Source organism: Blennius ocellaris, assembly GCF_963422515.1.
Source record: "Blennius ocellaris genome assembly, chromosome: 12".
NCBI classification, from domain to species: domain Eukaryota; kingdom Metazoa; phylum Chordata; class Actinopteri; order Blenniiformes; family Blenniidae; genus Blennius; species Blennius ocellaris.
This window is the reverse complement of record NC_137661.1, coordinates 15,113,396-15,135,265: the sequence shown is the minus strand read 5'-3', so window position 1 is coordinate 15,135,265 and position 21,870 is coordinate 15,113,396. Positions and strand designations below refer to the sequence as shown.

Genomic DNA, 21,870 nt, shown 5'->3' with positions numbered 1-21,870 from the left:
ATTAACTGAACTGAGAGGGAAGTGGACTGTTTTAGGAGACAAGATTCCCAAATGATTGTGTGTACTGAGGCACGGAAGTCCGTATTTTTATGGGAAAATTTGACAAGAAGTCTGAGATCATCAAAAACACTTTCTCAGCAAGCCATGGTGTTTAATTGCTTTAACCTCCTTTACTGTTATTATTATGGAGTCATGCATTTGTCTTTCTTCTCGAGTGTTTGTGTTGTCGCATTAGTGTGACCTTTCTGGGTCACCGTAAAATCAAAGATGGTCATAACAGTCATTGAAGCTATGTGTTTGTTTGAGTGAGACCTTGCTGGATGCATTCAGTTTGGTGACCCGTGAGACTCAAACTGCTCCACTACTGTGTGTTCAGGTCAGCCATAATGGTGGTACTTGGAGAGCTCAATAGTTTTTCATGTGGTACATACTGGGAAAAGTTTGAGAACCACTAAAGTCTAACTTCTAAAGCATACTGAACTGCTGTTGTTTATATATGCTCTTCCATGCATGTATTTTCATATTTAGTGTTGTCCAAACATTACTGGCTCGGTAAGTGAGTGATTATAATTAGCAATTTATCCAACCGTGGATCCAGCTTAGGATGTCATGGTGGAAATGGTGATTACATGTGGAAACAAGCAGCATGCTAAACACGCTCAATTACACATTTCACTACACCCAAAATACAAGAATGAATCACATCAGCCCATTGTACTGCAGAAGAAACCCCTCCAGCATGTCTCTTAGATCCATTTCAGGGGTTGTGTGAGTGCCTACAGGCTCCAACCTGCTCCAGTGTTATATGCAATGTGCACTGATGAAGCAGAAAGGAAGCAGCATGCTGTAAGCCACACTCATTTGCCTAAGCAGAATAAATCAGTACTGGCAGTGAAGCGCATGCCTGTCTGTGCACTCTGAGCAGAAGAAGAGAGAGGCTGGAGTCGAGAGGGGAAAAGAAAACAATGGAAAGGAGAAACGGAGAAGGGAGAGTGCCGAACAGGAAGGAGGAAGCAGAAAAAGAAAGAAGAAGAGGGCGTAGATCAGCAAAGAACCGGGAAGGAGAGGAAATGAGATGAGAAGCGAGCAGAGAGATAGCCAAGGAGTATTGAAGAAGAAGCAAAAGGTGGAAAATATACTTCGTCCAAATGCATTTACATGACTCAAGCACATCTCCTGCCAGTCTGTTTTAACTACTAGATCAGTCATAACACTGTGCAACTGGGACTCAAAGAGACTCTCACTAAAACAACACAAGCACGTACATAGCACACAGAGGACACATCTGTTCAGCCACAGATGTAGGATTTCTGTGCTGCTAGACTCGGGCCACATGGCATGAATGAAACAAACCTCAATATCGGCAGTTCTGGTGACAGGATACAGAGAATTTAGGAATTCAGTGGAGGTTTGGTCATTCTTACCTGGCAGTGGGTCATTTAGGTTTTAGCATGTCGAGTTAAAATGATGCAACAGCGCTTGTCCACCACAGGGAAATATATGAGCATTCAGATCAAAGAGAAATAGTCCAGTGAGAAAATAAATGGGGCTTCATAAAATTGTACTTGGATGATTTGAAGCGTAATATTCATACAGGTCTTTTTCACAAAAGTCACAATCTCTACTAAAATTGAATTGTGACTGTCTCCCAAAAACAATTAACCCACGACATACTTTACTTATACACGACATGCTTTATTATCACACTGCCATAAATATTGATTGAAGAAGTTATTGCTCATTATATAATAATATGTAGAATTCTAAAACATGAGCATACATCCCAAAATAATGGACTGTAAAAGTGTGTGTTGTTTTTCTTATTGTGATGTCAATCCATACACTTGGATCAATTAAAATGTTCGTGTTTCTTTGAGTCTTTCCACTGAAGCATAAGTGACCATGAAAAGATCTGCTCTCAGTCATCTACACTATTAACATGACATGCAGCTTTTCAAATTACTTAAGCCATTTAACATTTGGTCAGCAATGTAAATATTTAATATTATTGTTCCATACAGTAAACCTACACAAAGACGTAGAAACACACATTCATGCAATTTATTAAATCCACCATTATGACAGAAATGTTCCACAAAATACACCAATGATTAATAAAGGGGCCAAGTGTGACCCCATTGAGTTATACGTTTTACTTTGCACTCACATCATCCTGAGTAAAACGAGCAGAAAGGGATTCATCAAGACCTAAATGCATTTTATAAAGGGCCCTCAGTTCGTTAAAATAAAGATCCTAATGTGGGTAATACAGAAAAATCTGTTCTTGTATTACACTGAAGGGGACATTAACATCAAATGGCTGTGAGTGAATACTTTAGATAGCAAAAGGGTTTTGAGGGTTTTATGACACTACAGCCATCTTACAGTCACCTTCCTCTGAAATCAGGTGCACGTACTCTACATGTACATGAAATTGCATATTATTCAGGGCACTGTTACATACAAGGAGCACTCAGTATTTTTTTTTCCAACTACCTCACAACGTCGCACTCGTTGCCATCTCATGTCCCACCACATGAATATACAGCTGAAACACACATGCAGTGTATGCACATGCTCAAAGATACTGGGATAATGTAAGACAGAAATGTTCTGGTGGCTGCCCCCAGAGGGTGAAGGATCAGCAAGAGAGATGTTAATGATTAATTAGATGTTAGAGTTCTGTGTGATTAAAAACATGGAGGACTTTAGAAAGGTATTGCGAGTAGTACGCTTGGCATCTTTGACTCAACTCTGCAAATTAAAACTCTCCTGCAGCTGGCTAAAATGTAAGTACAGAACTAGAAAAAAAAATAGAAAGGAGAGGCACAAAGACAGAGAAAGAAGGAGACGCAGGAGGATTTATGCTTGCCGTCAGACTGCGTTATGGTTAAGTTAGCGATACAGAGTACAGGTTATTAGCCACAGCCTTCTCTACATATGGTCACAGTGATGGTTGATTCATATACGATATGATTACTTCATATATTTCTGCCTTGTTGTTAATAGCCTTCATTATATTTTTAGTACATTGGTGAGAAGGTGTTTAAGGTGTGGTCACACGTGTGAAGTGTAGTGTCAGTAAAATGAACCCTGTTACAATTGCCGTTTATTTGTTGAATTGTAAACCCCCCACCCGGTCTGCTTCCATGCAAACTTTGGAGCAGGCCGATTGAAGATCGATAGAGGCATGAATGTACCACAGAATAAAGAGCTGGAAGTGTACAAAACAGAGGACCTGACCTGCCATAGGAGCTTTGTAACCTTGCAGCTTATTGTAATGGATGTTCACATGGGAGGAATTTCTGCCGCTGTATTAACACCTTCATTCATCTTAAAGGGAGATCCCCCTATTGCTTCCTCACAAGTTGCTACCAGGTGAAAGATTGCAGAAGACTTTCATGTTGTTTCACTGTTGATTTTATTTATTTATTCTAGGGAGAGAGAAAAAAAAAAGAAAATCAGCTATTGACCAAAACTATTCAGTTACAGCAACCTCTGCTCTGGCTTGGATAGGTCAGCATTGATGGCATATGGTACTTGTATCGTATGGTAACATACATTAGAAATGAAAGTCATTCAGGTCAATTCAAATACTGTCGCCAGACACACCATCCCAAGAAGCAGTTGTAAGAAAGTTGTGATGCGCCGACAGAAATACATAACGGCAATGCAGTGCACAAAGTTGTTTAAATAATGGATGTTCTCCAGTGACCACTGGCAAATTGGCCCATGATCCCCACTCCTGCTCTGCTAAATTGGGAACATGAAGTCTGTTCCCTAAATGACCTCCTCATCAACAGGATGCACCCTGCAGTCACTCTCCTCTCTGTAAAGACATGATGGGACTTTGAAAATGTCGCTGTTAGCATCATTCACACTCAGAAGCAGCTCAAACAAAATCCACTAAAACTGCCAAATTGCCCCAGAGACTCGGGGAGCGAACATAACATCGACTTGACAAGGGTATCGCTCCATCTCTTCCTCACCCGCCTCTGTCTCTTCCCTCCGTCTATCGATTCCTTCTGAATGGATAAGCATATTTTGTCTCTTTATCAGTGCAAATAGTGCCAGACTGCCTCCCCTGCCCTTCTTTCTAACCTTCAGGGAAGGCAAGTTGACCATGCGTTTGTGTTCTAAGCGCCGGTTTAGCTTTCCCTTGCTATGAAACAGATATAATATTAGAGACAGCTTAGGATCAATAGCTAGCCATTTCTAGTTCTCCGTGACAGACTTGTGTGCTCACAGAGGTCAATACTTACCTGATCAGTGACTGCAAATACAATCGATCCACAGGCATGCCTTCGACAAATAACAGCTCCAGTGTGAAATTAAATTGGTGTTGAGTCTGTGTGAGGACTGACTGTGAAAAGACTGTTGCCATGTTGCTTTTATGTGGGATGGAAGGCGGCAATGGGAAAGATCCCCATGGTAACAAGTTGCAAGGATTCAACCCATCCTACAGCGCATGATAGTCATTGCCAGTGTTACTAATTAGTTTTGTTTACTCAAAAACTGAAAAACTATCTTGTGTGGAACTGTAATTCAATAGGCGGGGTTATTCCTGATGAGAGTAGAATTAATTTAAGCTGTAGTTACACCGAAATTTTGCATACAGCCATATTTGAAGGCTTTTCCGACACGTAAGCATCATTTATTACTGTTTTAATTCACCACTTTGTGGACGTATTAAGTGCCACATTTTGTTGTCACTTGCATGTGATGTGTGGTGAGTTAAATGTATGTTTTGAAAACATGGGAATGATAGGCAGGGGAAAAAAAGTGCATATCTTTCTATTTCGGTTTGGTTTTGCTCTCAAACACGTCACATTTACACTGTTTAGTTGTCCATTTCAACTAAACGTTTCCCTCAAAGGGACCACACCTCCTCTCCATGGTGTGTTCTCTCCTAACTTGACTTCAATAATGAATGTTCCTCGCCAGACTGACACCACACTGAATCGCTCATCTCTGCCCGTCCTGGAGGGAAGAGTCGAGGTAATACAAAAAAGGAGTCTCGAGACGGGATGACTGCAGCCTTGACTCATACTATCATCTCCCCACTCTCAGCCTTTACCTTTTTCTCTGTCTAATGATGGAGCGCATTCTTTCTGTGATAGCCGACGTACATGCAGACAAAAACCACATACAGATACCACATCAATACATGCGTGCGTACACACACACACACACACACACACACACACACACACACACACACACACACACACACACACACACACACACACACACACACACACACACACACACACACACACACACACACACACACACACACACACACACACACACACACACACGACAGATGGTTGGAGCTCTGCTCTGACAGAGGCTAAAGCACAGGGCACCTCCACTCTTCAAAGTCGCGTCGTCTCTCCTCTCTCTGCTTTTTCAAATGCCATCTGTACCCAGGCACACAAATGTTGCTTAAAACAAGGACATTGCTTTTTTTCTGCCTCTAATTAGAAGCAATTCGGAAGAGGGTTTCTTTCTGCCCCTGCCATGTTGCAAATGATTTGGAAAGGCAAGTCTAATCATTTGATACAGTTGGCACAAATTAGTTTCTCAAGTAAAAGATAAAAAGGTTGGGAGATGGATCAGCAGATACCTGGAAACAAGCATATTTTGATTATGTATGCATGTAAAGGTGCATGTCGTGTCTTTTTTGGTGATAGTATGGAACACAGTAAACTAGATAAACAGATGCCTGCATTCTATAGGGACCGTGTGCGTGCGTGTGCGTGTGTTTTATTATCCAGCAGCCACGTTTCTCACCTCTCTTTTTCCTGGTCTCTCAGAGGAGCAGTCATTCCTCTCTGCCAGTCAGTCAGTGTTTGGGGAAATGATAGTGGGTTTTAGAGAAAGAGCGGCTTTGTTTGGGAAGGAGCAAGCAAGAATAGCACTGTTTCCTTTCATCATCGTCATCCTTTTACTGTCACCTCCTTACATTCTACTCTATCACCTTCTCTCCTTTTGTCCTTTCTTTCTGTACTCCTCATCCCCAGTCTTCTCTTTTCTCCTTTTCATCCTGGCCGAGCAGGTCGTCCTCCACCCCCGCACCCCTCAACCCCTTCCAGCACTTGCTTCTCCTCCTCCCCATCCTCACTCCCTCTGGTTCCCCCCTCCCCAGTCTGAGGCGGCGTGTTATTAGTAAGGCAGCCAATGTGCCTGTCGGTGTGTGTTAGAGAGAGATAAGCACAGGTAGAGAGAGTTACATAAGCCTCTGTTGATTACTGTGGAGGAGAGGCAGACCATGAAAAAGAGAGTAAGAAGGAGAGAGAGCTGGAAAAAAAGAGAGTAAGGAGAGAGAGAGAGAGACTGAGAAAGACGGATTGCTTTACCTTTGTAAGTAGATTGTGCTCTAATGTTGCCTCTATGGCTGGTTGCTGCTTGATAAGTAGGCCTCAGCTTCTGGAGCTGGTTGAAAGGACAGTCATTAGGTTGGACTTCGTTTGGCCGGCAACTTGCTTCATATATTGCAATTTTGTTTTTTGTCGTAATGTTGAACGGGAGAAAAATAAACCCCTTCATGAGGTTTATCGCATTAATGTGGCATGACAGAGCAGCAGGCAAAAACAGAGCAGAAAGGTGTGATGTGCATTCACAAAGCTGCCATTTAGTTTAAAGATGGTTTATTACAACATTAGTCACATTCACCCATTCACAGCCTCATTCACACGCCAATGGAGGCCGTCGCCATGCAAGGCACCGATTCCATTCATTGGATGGACACTTCGACATGTAGACAGGCACAGAGATTGGAATCAAACCTGCAACATTCCGATTTGGAGACGACCGCTCTCCCAACCAAGCCACAGCCTCCCCTATGCAATGCAGATACCAGTTTGAGCAAAATAACCATACAACTGCAATATGATTTCAACAACTTTTCAGTGGCTGAAAAATGTGTCACAACAAATGCACAAAAATCATTGCGTAGTATAATTCAATGAATACTGTAAATGATGTATGCATTGCTATAAATCTTTTTCAAATATATACAATAGGCATAGAAATGTTCCATTTTCCCAGAGAAATTAATATTTTAAGTATTAAATGGCGTAACAAGATGAGTTTTAGGTAACTATTGGAGACAAAGATTTACAATCGCTTTTCGACTGACAATATCTCATTAAAGACACAGACACACACTTTCTTTGTCAAGAGTCAATTCACTTATTGAGCTGATATTACATTGTAAAACATTGCGTCACTCCTCCTGAAGTATTTGGGGTGTTCTGCACATTCAGATGTTGACAGCATGTTGGTGACAGGATGACTTGCCACCATCCAACATACAGTGCCAACAACCTATTCTCAACTCTATCATTCATGGTATCTTGTGGTTTGAATATAATTGTTCCATTTATATAGCTGTGGTCATACCTGTCACATTTGGTCTGGTTAAAAGGGAGTCCTGGGACAATTGCTGTGTTAGAGTGGTCCAGTTGTGGACATGCCAACGCCTGTTTCCGTACCATGGTGTGCAACACAGACAAGGACCGTGTCCCTTTGACAGAAATTTCTAGGCCCACTTCCAAATGAACTCTGGTGTATTTTCATTTAATTTGAATTCTAAACCTGCATGCAAATGTTTCTTATTCTCAAGTCTGCACCAAGGAAACACTCCATAGTTATAAAAACCTGTGTGAAATGGTTAAAACTACATCAATAGACTACAAGTGTAGGGACTTATTATTTGCTTTCAATTCAGAACACCATTGATTTATTTCATTTATGATGTTTCACATCTGTAATTTTGATACATTGTAGTTTGGTGAGAGTTCACACCTAGTTTATGTGCTCTCTCGCTCTTACTGGGAGCATAATTGTTATGTCTATGACAGTAGTTCTTTATGCAGCTCTTCTCACCAAATATTTTTTTGTCTTATTATATTCAAGTTCACACTTTTCAATATCTAATTTTATGGAACTATTACGAGGTGTTGTTGCACCAAGCAACTAAAGTCCCATTTTTGAGGCATTTACCAGTACATTTTATGTATACTTATGAAGTTATCAGACAAAATATCAATGATCTCAAAATTGTGAGTACACAAATCACTTAGTGCACACCCTGGTACAGACGCTTTGAAACCACACTTGCGTACCAGAGGGAGACAGGAGTCGCACCGAGACCAACTCTTAATCCCAGTCTTGGCGCGGCTGTTTATATTTCACACCAGAGTTAAAGTGTGGTTTTCACACTCGCCCCGCAATACTATATTTGGTCATAAAATGAAGTGGGTGTTACCTAAAACATCAGGTGTGAAAGTACCCTTAGATTACCTTGAACCCAATTTAACAGGCTACCTTTCGAATAGAATAGAATAGAATAGAATATCGAATGACCTGTCTGAAGTGTATACTACCCTTCTCTATGGAAGGATGGATAACATGATATAATAAACATTGTATTCTATGGAAATAAAACTACAGTCTGGTTTTCGTCATACAAAATGCATGCATTTATGCATCAACATAGTTTTTCCTGGCCTGTATCGTATTTCATGATTCTACAAGAATCTCATCTCTCGGATTGCCAAACAATGCCATTCTATAACTTCAAGTTGAAGTTCACGCTTTCAGTATACACTTGAAAACCTTTAATCTCTCTCACTCACATTCGCTGCAATTGGTCATGCACTATTACAAATGGTCACGGATATCTCAACTCTTCTTTCTTTTTTTTTTTTTTACACTTCATTCTTAATAGCTGCTCTTCAACTCATCGTGTGTGCGCGTGCATTTGCATGTGCATGAATCTGTGCATATGCGTGCAGGTATGCATGAGTGTTTGAGAGTGTTTGTGCTGGGCCTTCATCTGTATGCCAAGCATTTGTCTGGAGGCCCTCCAGCAAGAACCAGCTTAGGAGGAGCTCAAGGCCAAACAAGTGTGAGGATTAAAGGACGAATAGAATCCTCTCTTAGGAAGTGAATGAGTAGTGCTCTCTCATTTCTTAACTACTGCTGAGGTGCCCTTGAGCAAGACTCTTGGAGTTGCCAAGTGCCTTACAGCAGAAGCCTGTTGTAAAAATGTGGCTGTTTCCAAGGCAGATGATAGTGTTGGTTGAGGAAGTTTTTTTAATGCTCAATAATGTTCATCACTGATAAGAGTGACTGACTGTAGCTCAAAAACAGGCCTCCTGAGAGACAGTAGTGACCCCCAGTTTACCTCACAAGCAGCACATGCATGACAACTTCTGTAATAAATTAAGAAAACCTTAGGAACTGCAGTGGATGTTGTTTTCAGTGTGTGGATCCCTATAGGTTTTTTTTTTTTTTCTACTTCTGACAAGCTAATTAAAATGTACAGGTACAGAATTGGCACAAAAAAAATACAAATAAAGGTGGGGAAATAGTGAAAGTACGTCCGGGGAGTAGAAGTCAAAGAGGTAAAAAGAAAAGAGTATAACACAGAATAATTTACACTAAGTTAGAGTTTATGAGATTACCTAACAGACATACAGAAAATGCGAAGAAGCTGCGTGCGTGTTGAGTCAAGACTCAGACACAAAACCTCTTTAGCTATGACTGGAACCCTTATGGATACGACCTTTAAATAAAGGCTCAGTGTTTGGAAACTCAAGGAGAAAAACAAACACATTATGTTGCAAAAGGATACAAATTAGCCCAACCTACAGTCAACGGAATGTTTTTTTTTCAGCATTGACAGCAAAACAAGACAAACAAAAAAAGGCTTTTGGTAAAGAATGTGCTGTTCCATAAATGGAAAAAAGAAAGTTGAAGCTACATTGCTTCATTCTTGATCATCCAGATTTAAGTTAAAAATAAGATTTAAGTTAAAAACATTTTTTTATTGTTTTGTGTACCAACATGTATTGTGTCTTTTCCTGTTTTTGACGAGTCCAGGGCGTACCATCAGCAGGAATGGGCTCCATTATTGTAGTCACTGGTAAAAAGAAGGGATGACGACAGTAAAAATGCCCTCCCATATTTTGGTTATGATTGTAGCCATCTCATTACTTGTTCCAACACTAGACGTGGATGATGAATTGTAGATGAACTATTTGCTCTCAAAGACGGGTTTTTGTGTGTGCGTGTTCGTGTGTGTGGATGTGTGTGTGGGTGTGTGTAGCTGCTTGCCCAGAAAGTAAATAACCTTGTATTGTAAGAGAACAAAAGGGGAGGCAAGATGGTCAAGGTGTTTCTCTGTGAATAAGCGTCTACATTGAGACAAGCCAACACGAAGTGTAGGGAAAAAAAACCAGATGGGGATAGGTATGGCATGTACAAAAATGTGGAATAACAATAAGGAAGGCTTTTTAAGAGTGAGAAAGAGACTGCACACAATGGCGCTCAAACACAGTGTTCCCCCTCTCTCTTACTGCCTCCCTTTTATTCAGCCTCAGTCACACAGACATGCCTGTGTGCACACAGTATTATGTAAATAGTCTCTCCTGCAGAGTACTGCTGTCACTGAGCGAGTATCCTCTGGGCCATCCAGGCAGCCTCATTAAAACAAGGCACAGCATCCATTAATAGATACCAGCACATGTGCACACATACGTGCACACACAGACGTACATATACAGTCAGTAGTGCACACAAAGCATTTGCAGACACCAATGAAGGACCTCCAAGGAAGATCTTCTCTAAATGCTGCTTTCAGGTGACAGTCAAAAACTATCTCCAAGGAAACCACTCAAATGTCAATGAGAACAATAGCCGTGACGCGAGAATGAACTTGTGACTTTGAACAAGCCACAATGCAAACTTACAGTTCATCCTCACTCATCTGCAGTGTGTGTGATCCTCTGATACTGTATTTTCAGTCTTGTTTCTCTTTGAATTTACAGTAAAGTGTTATAATTACATCAAACACATTTGATGTTTCTATCAAGCAAAAAGATGTAGTAAAATGTTTTATGTCAGAGGTTTGCAAACATTTTCCATACCTTATACTTATTCATATTAACATTTATGTTTACATACATCTATACAACAAAGTGTGGTGGTATCAGTGTCTGAATCATTACATAACAGCTTTACCACTAGCGATAAACACTGAAAAAAAGCCCACACCATATTTTCCATATTAACTGTGCGTTGATGTAAATGTATTATTTTTTAATATAATTATTTTGTAGTATAAGTAATGTAGTTTTTCCTGTGATGGACTGTCCAGCCTACACTTGCCAATTATTAAGCGATGCGTTTGAATTGAAGTATAGCTGTATGGGGTAATAAAGCAATTACGTTTGTGATCGTCTGTTCAAAAACTCAACCGGCCGTGACCCCTGGGCCAACTGCTAAATCCACTGTTTATTAGTGTAAATTGTCTGCATTACCTCCCCCCCACCCTCATTTTTACTTTGAGGCTGAGCATGAACTTTGTGTCAATAAAAATATTTAGCTAAATAAGAATCTTCATGGTTGTCGCACATATATTTTCAGTAAAACGTTGTGCTTAGGAACATCAGGTATACAAACAAACAGGGCAAATGTCCAGCCAGTCACATCTCTGAAAACCTGTAAAGTAAAAGAGGCCCCTGTTTGTTTGTGATTTGCTGGCCCCGCAGGTGGCTCCCGAGGTGTGGGCTTCATTCGCTTTGATAAGAGGATAGAGGCTGAAGAGGCCATCAAGGGCCTGAATGGCCAGAAGCCATCAGGTGCTGCCGAGCCCATAACAGTCAAGTTTGCCAACAACCCCAGCCAGAAGACCAGCCAAGCTCTTCTGTCACAACTTTACCAGTCACCCAATCGCCGATACCCCGGCCCTCTTCACCACCAGGCCCAGAGGTTCAGGTGAGTACTGGGACACGGCATGAGTAACGCTACAGAGGAGGAGGTGGGACACGGGAGACTCAGGTGGGACAGAGATGGGAAAGTTGGCCAGTAGTTTGGTGACAGACACAGAGCGTCACAAAGAATATGTGACTGGAAAGCTCTGTGTAATGTTAAACCTTGAGCGCTTGGAGCTCACGTTACAAATACAAGCAAACTGAAATTTAGTTGAACGAGTGTTCTACCACAGTTGTGATTATACAGCCAATATTAGCAGGTAAACTTTGGCTTAGAGGGAGGAGCTACTTCAGGTGCCCCTGGTTCTGAAAGTTAAAGTCTTTTCTTTACTATAATAATGTTAAAAAGGTCACTGAGCACTTTTAAGGAATACACAAGGTACACGTTGTACCTTGTGTAGAAAGCTACTCCTTACACACTTTTTCAATCCAAACTGACAGATTAAGATAACAAGTACTTATTGTGCCAAAAATGTTACGTGTGCAGCGAAATAAATATAAAAATATATATATATTTACAATGTGGTTTTGGTGAATTGTGTGACAAATGGAAGCTTTTGGCCGCTATCTTGACATGTTTTGCTGACAAATGCAGGAAATAGCTGTGTATAGTAATCTGTCATAAAATGACAGGTAATGAGATTTTTCAGGAAGTTAAATCACAGTAAATCCATATACCTGTACCACATATTAGATTCTGCTGTGTTTCAGTATAGACTGAGGACAATATAAAAAAAAAAGATTCTAAATATGTTTCTACTTTCTTGAACCAATGGCCCTTCCTCTATTACAGCTCCAAAAGTATTTTAATGATTTAGGTTCAACCGTAAATTTAATTTGACCTTTGTTGTCTGCAAAAGGTTCTTAACATGCAGGCAAGTGTTTATAAATTAATGATGGAAAGCATATACTTTGGCCTCATAGGAACAAAGTGGAACGGTAGTCATGATAAAATCTGACACTGTGATGTTTGTGAAAATGATAGTTGAAAGCAAAAGTGCTGATATGATACAGTCTGAAAGTTCAGAGTAGTTTGTCTTTGTCAATAAATGCATTGAAAAGAGGAAACCTGTGATTTGAAAACATGTGCTCTTCAGATGCAACGCACAGAGTCGATATAAAAACAATGATGGTCCTTTTCTTGTGGGAACTATCACTGGGGCAGACAAGGCCTCTGTTTGAACAACAGGTGTGAGGTCTGTACCTGGTGCAGGTGTGGGTGAAGTGATGAGTGCTCTGTGCGGGTCCACGCAGATCAGAGACAAACTGCATAAGAGACTGTGGGGTTCTGTCTTCCACAACTACGTATTTCCCTTCATTTCATCATGCTCCCGTCATGACAGTACTTCACACAATATTCTTTTTGAGGCCACAGCAAAGGCATGCATTTAGAATGGCAAATTGTACATTTTACATCAATTAGAGATAGACCTGAATTTGTGTGTTTTCACTTTGTTGCCAAAAGACTGCACGATATGTATGTTTTTAGTTTGAAATGCTTTCCCAACAAGACTGAATCTCTCCCAACTCCTGCATTGCAAGAGTAATTTTATGAAAAGGAATTTCAGCAGAAATGGGCATCAAACCACAAATGTTTTTAAAAGCTAAAATTATTTTTCTGATATGAAAAAGAGTCAATATTGCAGTTTTTGTTTTTGCCAAGGCCTCGTCTGTACACAGAGCCATTATTTAACAGTGTGTGTATGTGTGTGTGTGTGTGTGTGTGTGTGCGCGTGTGCGTGTGCGTCACACGAGTCATTTACCATTAATCACTCACTGAAGACATAGAGTCATTTCTTTATTTTTTATTTGAATGACTCAAAGACCTGTTCTTGTACTTTCTCTCTAGTTGAGCTCCCACGACTTGAAACCAAGACGGAAACAGTCGATCGTGTATTTCCTTCCATCATCAGATCTAACCAGAACATTCCAGAATCTGCAGACGGAATATGTGCTTATACAGTTTCCTCACTCTTTCAATAGCACTAAGCCGGTCGTGCTGTTTACTCTCCATCAAAGTCAGAGCTTGGAAGGTATTTTTCTTCTGGAGCGGCTTCCCTGGTGTGACACCTGAGCGATGTAGCGTGGCTGTGTGTCTGTGATACGCCAAGCCAATTTACAGGCTCCGCAGGAGAGCTGTCGCTTCTCATCACAACTCACAACCACAGGACACTTCCTCACTGTGTCCCCGTGCTCCTGCTCTGTGCTCCCAAGCCCTTCACTAAAACCTCAACATTTTAGAACTTATAAATGGGTTGCATGTGTTCTTCCTCTTTCTCTAAAACCAAATCTTTTAAGGACAACAGTGCAAAACGGCTTTTTTTTTGTATTTATGTAGTGCTTGCTCCGTTCATCTGTGCTGGAGTGAAATTGAATTGTCAAAGTAAGCCATGTAATCCCTCTTAGGTGCACCTGAAACAAAAGGAAGTTGGCACAGACAATACGATCTATTAGTGAATATAAAATTAAAACTCTGGCTTGTTCTACATAATACATTTGTGCTGGGCATTTCTAATTGTCTGTCTATAACCAGTCCGGTGTGGCTAAACCATGTAGGCCTGCTGTAACAGAAGTTCATGTATAATGTGCCTGGCTGGTGCTTCTCCAAGACAGCAAGCAAAATCGACTCAAACACAATGCACCAAGCCCTAGAAACCTCCATGTTTCCGATCCTCTGCCGTTAACTAATGGTACTAATTAGCAAATTAGCCTCGTTATATCCAGGGCAGGAGCCAATTTTAATTGAACAGATTTTTGTTTCAAAAAAGAAAAGACAAAACGCCCATTCCTCCATTAACATGCATTGACAGAAAGCACAAAGGCCCCATTGTTTATATCGAGCTTGGCGAGGCAGTGTGAGATGCTGGCAGTGGTGTGCTTGCCTTGCATCCGTGTGCATTCGTACATGTGTGTGTGAGAAAGACAGAGAGCGAGAAAGGGAGAGAGAGAGAGAGAGAGAGTTAGCAGCAGGTTGTTTTGTTGTGGCCCAACGGCCCAGCGGCCAGCAGATGTCTTCATGCTCCCAGGGCTAGAGCGTCTCTCCTCTGAGCATCCTCTCCAATTGACTCATTTACCCACAAAGCAGACTGCTTGTTCCCTTCCCACGTAATAGGCTAATTACTGTTTTAATGATTCTGTATATCCTTTTCTCCGCTTTTGTTCGAGGTTTTGCGGTTTGAGAGCAGCTTTTGGACTTTTTGTTAATTTAAGTGTGAAAAAAAAAACTACAGCGAGGACACATTGTGCACCCTCAATCTAGAATTCAGTCATGATATTTTTATACACTGTAAAATGGAATGTGCAATTGTAATGTTGTGCTGCTTTTGAATTTAGTTTAAATAGGGAAACATCTCTCTGAATAGGAATGCATTTTATGATCAGCACATTATCTCCAGATAAAGGCATTAAAATAAATAATCCCATTCACTCAAAATATTTTTTTCACTGTTACAAGCCAGTTAAAATATCAGTCATGTCATCAGTGACCAGGCAAAACCAAACACATCTAAATCTCTAAACGTGTTAAAATATATTGGCAGAAATCTGTATGTAATGCTATGGGTCTGAAAAGGATCCAATGTGCAAGGGTAAAAACAGAAACAATGAGACCAGGATGGCCCACAGTAAGGTCCAGTTGATAATAATCTAGGGGTATTCAGGGGGTTTGTGGGGAAAACAGACAAAAACAGAGCAATAATACAATAGAGATGATGGAAGAGATGGCAAACGTGCCAGATTTACTGGAAACTTAAATGAGAAAAACATTTAACCCAACCCTCAAAAATAAAAGTTCCCAACAACAGTCCCAAACATGCAAAACTGAGAGGAGCGAAGTTTAAAGGGAAAAAAGTCCATAACAATCAATGTTCATGACAGCTCAGGAGGGCAACTCGTACATAGACACCACTTTACAGCCCACCAAGGGGGGGCAAATGGACAACAATGCCAAATAGGAGGCCAAAGGCAGCAAAGACCTTCAGGGAACAGTCAAGAGGCTGAAGGCAACAAAACCCCTCCAAAGGCCATGCAAAGGGGCAGAAGGCAAAAAAAACCCTCACTGGGGCCATATCTCTGCAATCAGAAGTGACGAATCCCCTCCAAGGGCTGGGCAGGAGGCTAGAAATGACAAACCCTGTCTGGGGGCCAAACATGGATCCAAATGTGTTCAAGCCCCTTTCTGGTTGAACATGGGGCCGAAGGCAGCAAAGTCTTTCTGGGGACTGAACAGGGGCCCAAAGATGATAAAGGCGTCTTAGGGCCCAAACATAGGCCCAAAGGCTATGAATCCTCTTCAGGGGCCAAGCAGGCAGTCAAAGGCGACAAAGCCTCTCTGGGGGCTGAGCAGAGAGGCCAAAGAGAGGGCCAAAAGCAACAAAGTGTCCCCGGTGGCCGAAAAGAGAGCCAAACAAAGGGCCAAGCCTCTCCGGGGGCCAAGAAGGAAGCCAAACAAGGGGCCAAAGGTGACAAAGCCTCTCCGGGGGCGGAGAAGGTGGTAAACACGGGGCCATGGGCAAGAAAGCCGCTCTAGGGACTGAACAGGTGACCGGAGGCAACAAAGCCTGTCTGGGGTCCGAATAGGGGACCAAAGGCAGCGAAGCCTCTCCTGGGGCCAAGTAGGTGACAGAGTGACAAAGCCTCTCCGGGGTCTGAACAAAGTGTTGAAGTTGACAATGTCCGGCTGATAATGTCCAAGTCCCTTTGGTCACCCTTTGGTGCCAGCGGCATTGGAGCGGCAGAAAGCCGATGGTAACAAATGCCGAGCTTCACAGGAGCCTGACGAGAAAGAAGGCGTAGCCACTAAGCTGACTGATCATTTCAAGGTGTGTCCTCCAGGATCCTCTCGTGACGTTTTAGCTCTCACTGAACACAAGAGAATACGAGCTTCACCTCATGGAGCGCCTCACTTGGTCAGGTGAAGTATGGCAAGTCAATGCTTGTCAGTTCATTTAGTTGCGCTATTGTAAGAGACAATAGTGCAAGGCACAGACTGGGGATCAGAACAAAATGCAATCTTAGACAATGAATGAAACATTTTGAACAAAAAGGCCTCTCACAAAGATTAAACAAAAAACTAAGTCCAAACAATATCAGAAATTAAACAAAAAATCCATGAGGGAAAAATGCTGAAAAGATTAATCTGGAACGTGTATGAATATGGAAAATGTAAATATAATTTGAAAGCGTTAACAGAAATAACCTTACAATGATTGTCATTATACAAGTCATTTATGGCAAACTTGCAAACACTACTTCCTTAACTGTAATCAGTAGAACAAGGTGCCTTTATTTAAGGGTTTTGGTAAATACGTGGACGCGTGTGTGTGTGTGTGTGCAAAATACCAACATTGTACTAAGCTGAATGACACAAGAAGAAAGTACTCTGATATTTGAGCCAAAGTCAGAGAGTTTGCTGTGTTTTCAAGAGGAACGAGGCGTCACCAGCCAGCTGTTGCTCAATAAGACGTGGCCCCTGTCCATTAGGCCAGAGGAGTTAATAAGACATGAGACAGGCCAGACCCAAGTGAGGAATGAAGGTCATTGAGTCACCAAACAGACTGCATCCATCCAAGTGGGCCAACATTTCATACAGCCTCCAGACAAATACAGCACATATGCAGACTGCTTGGGTTTTCAGCAACACACACACACACACACACACACACACGCACACAGTCACAAAGAGCCGTTTATGTCCGCTGACTGTGATTGGCTGCAGCTTATAGGCTGGAAACATAATGAAACCAGACGTCCTCCCAAAAACTAACCCTTCTCAACAGAGGAGACCCTCTAACTAACAAGCGGCCATTCCACCTGACCTGTTAGCACTTAACAGGTTGACTCCGACCACAGAGGACGTTCACAATTTCATGGGTAGTTTAACATTCGGTTTTGTTTTTGGTGTTCCATTGCATAGAAAACCTATGAACCATCATCACCTCTCTCACTCACCATCATTCAAAAGCCAAACCATTACACTGACAGAACTCTTTATCGCTCCTTGTCGTCTCAGCTTTACCCTCAATTGAGTTGACACAAACTAAAAATCAAAGATCGCTTGAAGGAAATCCTGTACCTCAAACAATTGTACACATGGCATTTCTACACTTGAACTAAGCAAATCATTTGTAGGATTTGGCGAGACAATAATCCTGGTTTAGATTGTACTGCAATGCTATGGTCAGGTTTTCTTTTATACCTGTAATACTTAACTGACCTGTCCACTACTGTAGCCTTGCATAACGAGTGAAAGGTTGCACCTCCAGTAATGTCAACATGCCTGTAACACTCTGCTCTGGCATAAGCAAACGCAGGGCGATGCTACAGCTGATGAAGTCGCTCCACTGTGGATCGAGTGAGTGCAGACCTTAGTGATCATATTGTAGATTCATTAACTGATGAAAGCATTTTCTGGTGGGGCTCCTCAGTGTAATGGACCAACTATAGATGGGTTTGTTTGTTCTTGAGTGAGGACCATGCAGTTCCTACAGGGACTTAACATTAGTTCCATTGAGTGAGTCGACCATCTGCCCACCATTAACCCCAGAACCCTCCTTCTCTTTACAGGCTGGACAATTTGCTTAATATGGCCTATGGCGTAAAGAGGTAATTAAAAACTTCACCCAATGCCAGATGTCCATGTTGACTCAATGATTTTTCAATATCCTTTTTTTAAGTTCCTGGTTGTTGTTTTTTTTAGTTATGTTTCCTTGTATTTTTTACAGTCACTTTGCGTTTGATAATTCGTTCAAGGTCAACTGCATCTTTGGTTCTTTGATTTGTTTGGTTTTTTCTCGTCCGCTTCAGTTGGCTTTGAAACCCTCCCAAGCAAATAAGGTGTTCAAAAAAATGTAACGATTTGTTTTTAGTGGTGATGAATTTGCTTTGTTTTGATTATGACAAGTGCTGGTGTTGTTTGGATTGTTTTGGGTTATTTCTGTGCACTGAAAGGTATTTTTTTTCTCTGGTGTAAATCTCCTAATTTCTAGATGTGTGTGGTTTTTTTTCTATCGGATTCAGGTTCTCCGGCCTTGTTGCTCTACAACTACAGCTTGAAAGTGGTCTCTCTTTTGTAATAAATTCCAAAAATGTGTTCTCATTATCTTTAAAAATAAGTCTGTAATCAGTCTACAAGGATGATTGCCAATGAACAGTGTTCGATGTATCCATGCAGCGCAAACCATGGCAATATTAACTACATACAGCTTCACCTTCTTGGCATTACTAACACAGATCAGGAAGTGTTTAGTCAGGACTTGAGATAAGGCTGGATGAACCTGGATCCCTGCTGGAAACAGAAGTGCTGTTTCACTGCAGACAGTACTAGCTTTGCTCGGCTCTGCTCGAATTCCTGCCTTTTGCCTCCATGTTTCATTTTGCTTTCTCTCTACCATAGGTGTTCTATAAACCCGAGCAGCAGCCACTGTGCTGACAGATGTTTTGTGTGCTCATGGTGGCACTTTGCATGTTTGCAAGCGCAGAAGGCCCCATCTTAGAAACGCTAAAAGAACCAAAGTTTCCCTGAAGATGAATTTGTTTCTCCACGATCGTGGCATATCTAAACTTTGGCAAATGGAGAGTACTGAACACTGATGCGCTGTTGCATTTTTCAAGATCAACCTTGAGTACTTCCCCACTCCAGTTAGCGCTTTGCTCCCATTCTGTGTATTTTTATATATACAAATAGCCAAAATAGTGTCTGAATCAGATGCTGTCATGGCGTAGCATGTCATCAAGTGTTTTTTTCCCTCTCATGATCTGAGGTTATTTATATGAAATGGAAGAGAAAAAAATTATGAAGCGCTGAAAATGGTTTAGCTTTAGAAAAGACAAAATAGATATCTGGTCAGCTACACTGTTGCTATGCAACCCCTGGTCTCAACTGTAACACTGGTTAGTATTTGGTCCCACTCTGATGGGTACGTTCATGCACATGTTTACACCTATGTACACACATATATAGAGTATATGCAGCCTCCAATCCTACAGCAGCAGCATCAATGACCACACCATATTCTCCACTTTTTGTGCCAAGTTTGTTAAAACTCAACAGGATATACATGGATGTGACACAGAAAGTCAGATTGTATTTGTCCCACCTTAACAAGACCTGGTAGCTTTGGGTTTTGCTGTCACAGAAAGTTAATGCTCACAGCAAGAGAAAGAAATAGTGTATTACAGACTTCCAAGTAACATATTGTGCTTCATCTACATTAGATTGCGATATATTTGTGGTACATTTAAGCATCAAAGTCTAATCAATTCTCAAAGACTGCGCAGTCAATGAATGAACCACCCCAGGCATCGTATTAGCATTCTCAACAACCACAAAGGCAGGCAGCAGACTGCACGACCAAAGTCATGCAGGAAGGTCGTAGTGATTGTCGACCAGTCACTGGAAAGAGAAGGCTGAGGGCCCTGAGCAGCAAGCAGCGCTATCGATCAGTGCCACGAGTTCTGCAATAGAACAAACCAGAGCACCCTGCAGGAGGGGGAGCAGAGTGAGGAATATACACTTTGTACCTTAATGCCACTGGGATGTGGTGTTTCCATGTTCCATTCAGTTTGCTCCCTCCTTTTTCTAAAACAAGAAAATAGCAGGTTTGTTTGAAAAAGCTGCAGCATAGTGGAAATCTGAATTAAAGCATTCCCAATAATGCCCATAGTTGTTTTCTTAGAGACCGAGGTGGCATAAGAAATGAACCTTTTTATGTAATTTACCTTTTATTTAAGTGGTCCCCCCCCCCCCCCCCCCTCCATTCCCCTTCTTTTGAGCGGAAAGGCAATTAAGTGAAGTCAACTGAGGATTCAAATCTCTTGCATCACAAGAAAAAGGAGAAGATTATGAGGCAAATGAGAACAGATTTAGCAGGCTAGTGCACGATCTTTGATGAATTTCTAGCAATGGTTTAATTCAACAACTTCCTGCAATTTAGCACCTAAAGGAGCCACTCAAGAATTTCGTCTGCATCCCCTTCAGTAGAAATAAAAGCCCACCAGGCCCGGCACTGCATCATTTCTGACAGGATACCTATTAGAACCGAGGAGCTCTCGTATGATCTCATATCAGCAATACAGACACATAGACTTGTGTATTCACACTTCAATATGTACGCACACACACATACACACACACACACACACACTGACTATACAGTGCATCCAAATGTATTTTAACTGAAGTCGTTTGGCTTGCAGATCATTGTTTGTGGTTAGACTGGCTGTAGACAGGAGCACATATTTCAGATGAACTACTTGAGTTGAAAGGAGGGTTCTGTTTTGAATTGGCTGGCAAACAAGATTAAGACAGTTTTTCACAGGTGTGTGGCCATTTCAAGTGCAGTAGATGCAGACACTTTGACTATATGCCTTAACCCATAAAGTTAACACTTGCTGTTTTTTTTTTTTTTTCTCTGTTCTCTCTTTCCCTCCTCCCCTGCTTCTTCTCTCAGGTTTTCTCCAATCACCATTGATAGCATGACCAGCCTGGTTGGTATGAACATCCCCGGGCACACAGGCACCGGTTGGTGCATCTTTGTGTACAACCTGTCCCCAGATTCAGACGAGAGTGTGCTCTGGCAACTGTTCGGGCCATTCGGCGCAGTCAACAATGTCAAGGTGATCCGTGACTTCAACACTAATAAGTGCAAAGGCTTTGGTTTCGTCACCATGACAAATTACGACGAGGCAGCCATGGCCATTGCCAGTCTCAACGGCTACAGGTTGGGTGACCGTGTCTTGCAAGTCTCCTTCAAGACTAACAAGACACACAAGTCCTGAACTTTAGCAGGTAGAAGCAGTTGCCCCGCGACTTTGTCTGCTCCAAAGTTGCCCCCAATCCCCTCCTACCCCCCACCTCCACCCATCCTTTAGGCCCTTCAGTCACTACCACTACTTCCACCTTACAGCAGCCATCTAACACAGCAAACTCCAACAGGAACACAAAGCAACCGAACAAACATCAAACAAATTGGACTAGAAATGGCTTATATTATAACTTTGGACCTATAAGCCAATGTTGCCTAAGTATTACAAAAATGAAATGATGAAACGTTTTTGGAAGCTCCTGTGATAATACAGGCTTCTC

The 21,870-nt window shown here is 41.7% G+C and overlaps 1 protein-coding gene across 5 annotated transcripts in view; it reads left to right on the top strand.

Annotated features, from left to right (window-relative positions):
- Nucleotides 1-21,563, top strand: part of elavl4 (ELAV like neuron-specific RNA binding protein 4) — a gene marked incomplete at both ends in the record, with an annotated part of 83,842 nt that extends 62,279 nt beyond the window's left edge. For 4 of the 5 annotated variants that reach the window (XM_080506702.1, XM_080506701.1, XM_080506703.1 and 1 more), the window contains 3 exons: nucleotides 11,565-11,790; nucleotides 18,351-18,389; nucleotides 21,236-21,563. In XM_080506702.1, coding sequence (XP_080362828.1) covers nucleotides 11,565-11,790; nucleotides 18,351-18,389; nucleotides 21,236-21,563 — 593 coding nt within the window. The remainder of the gene's footprint in view (nucleotides 1-11,564; nucleotides 11,791-18,350; nucleotides 18,390-21,235) is intronic. The other variant, XM_080506704.1, reaches the window with a different exon arrangement.
- Nucleotides 21,564-21,870: the final 307 nt, after the last annotated feature.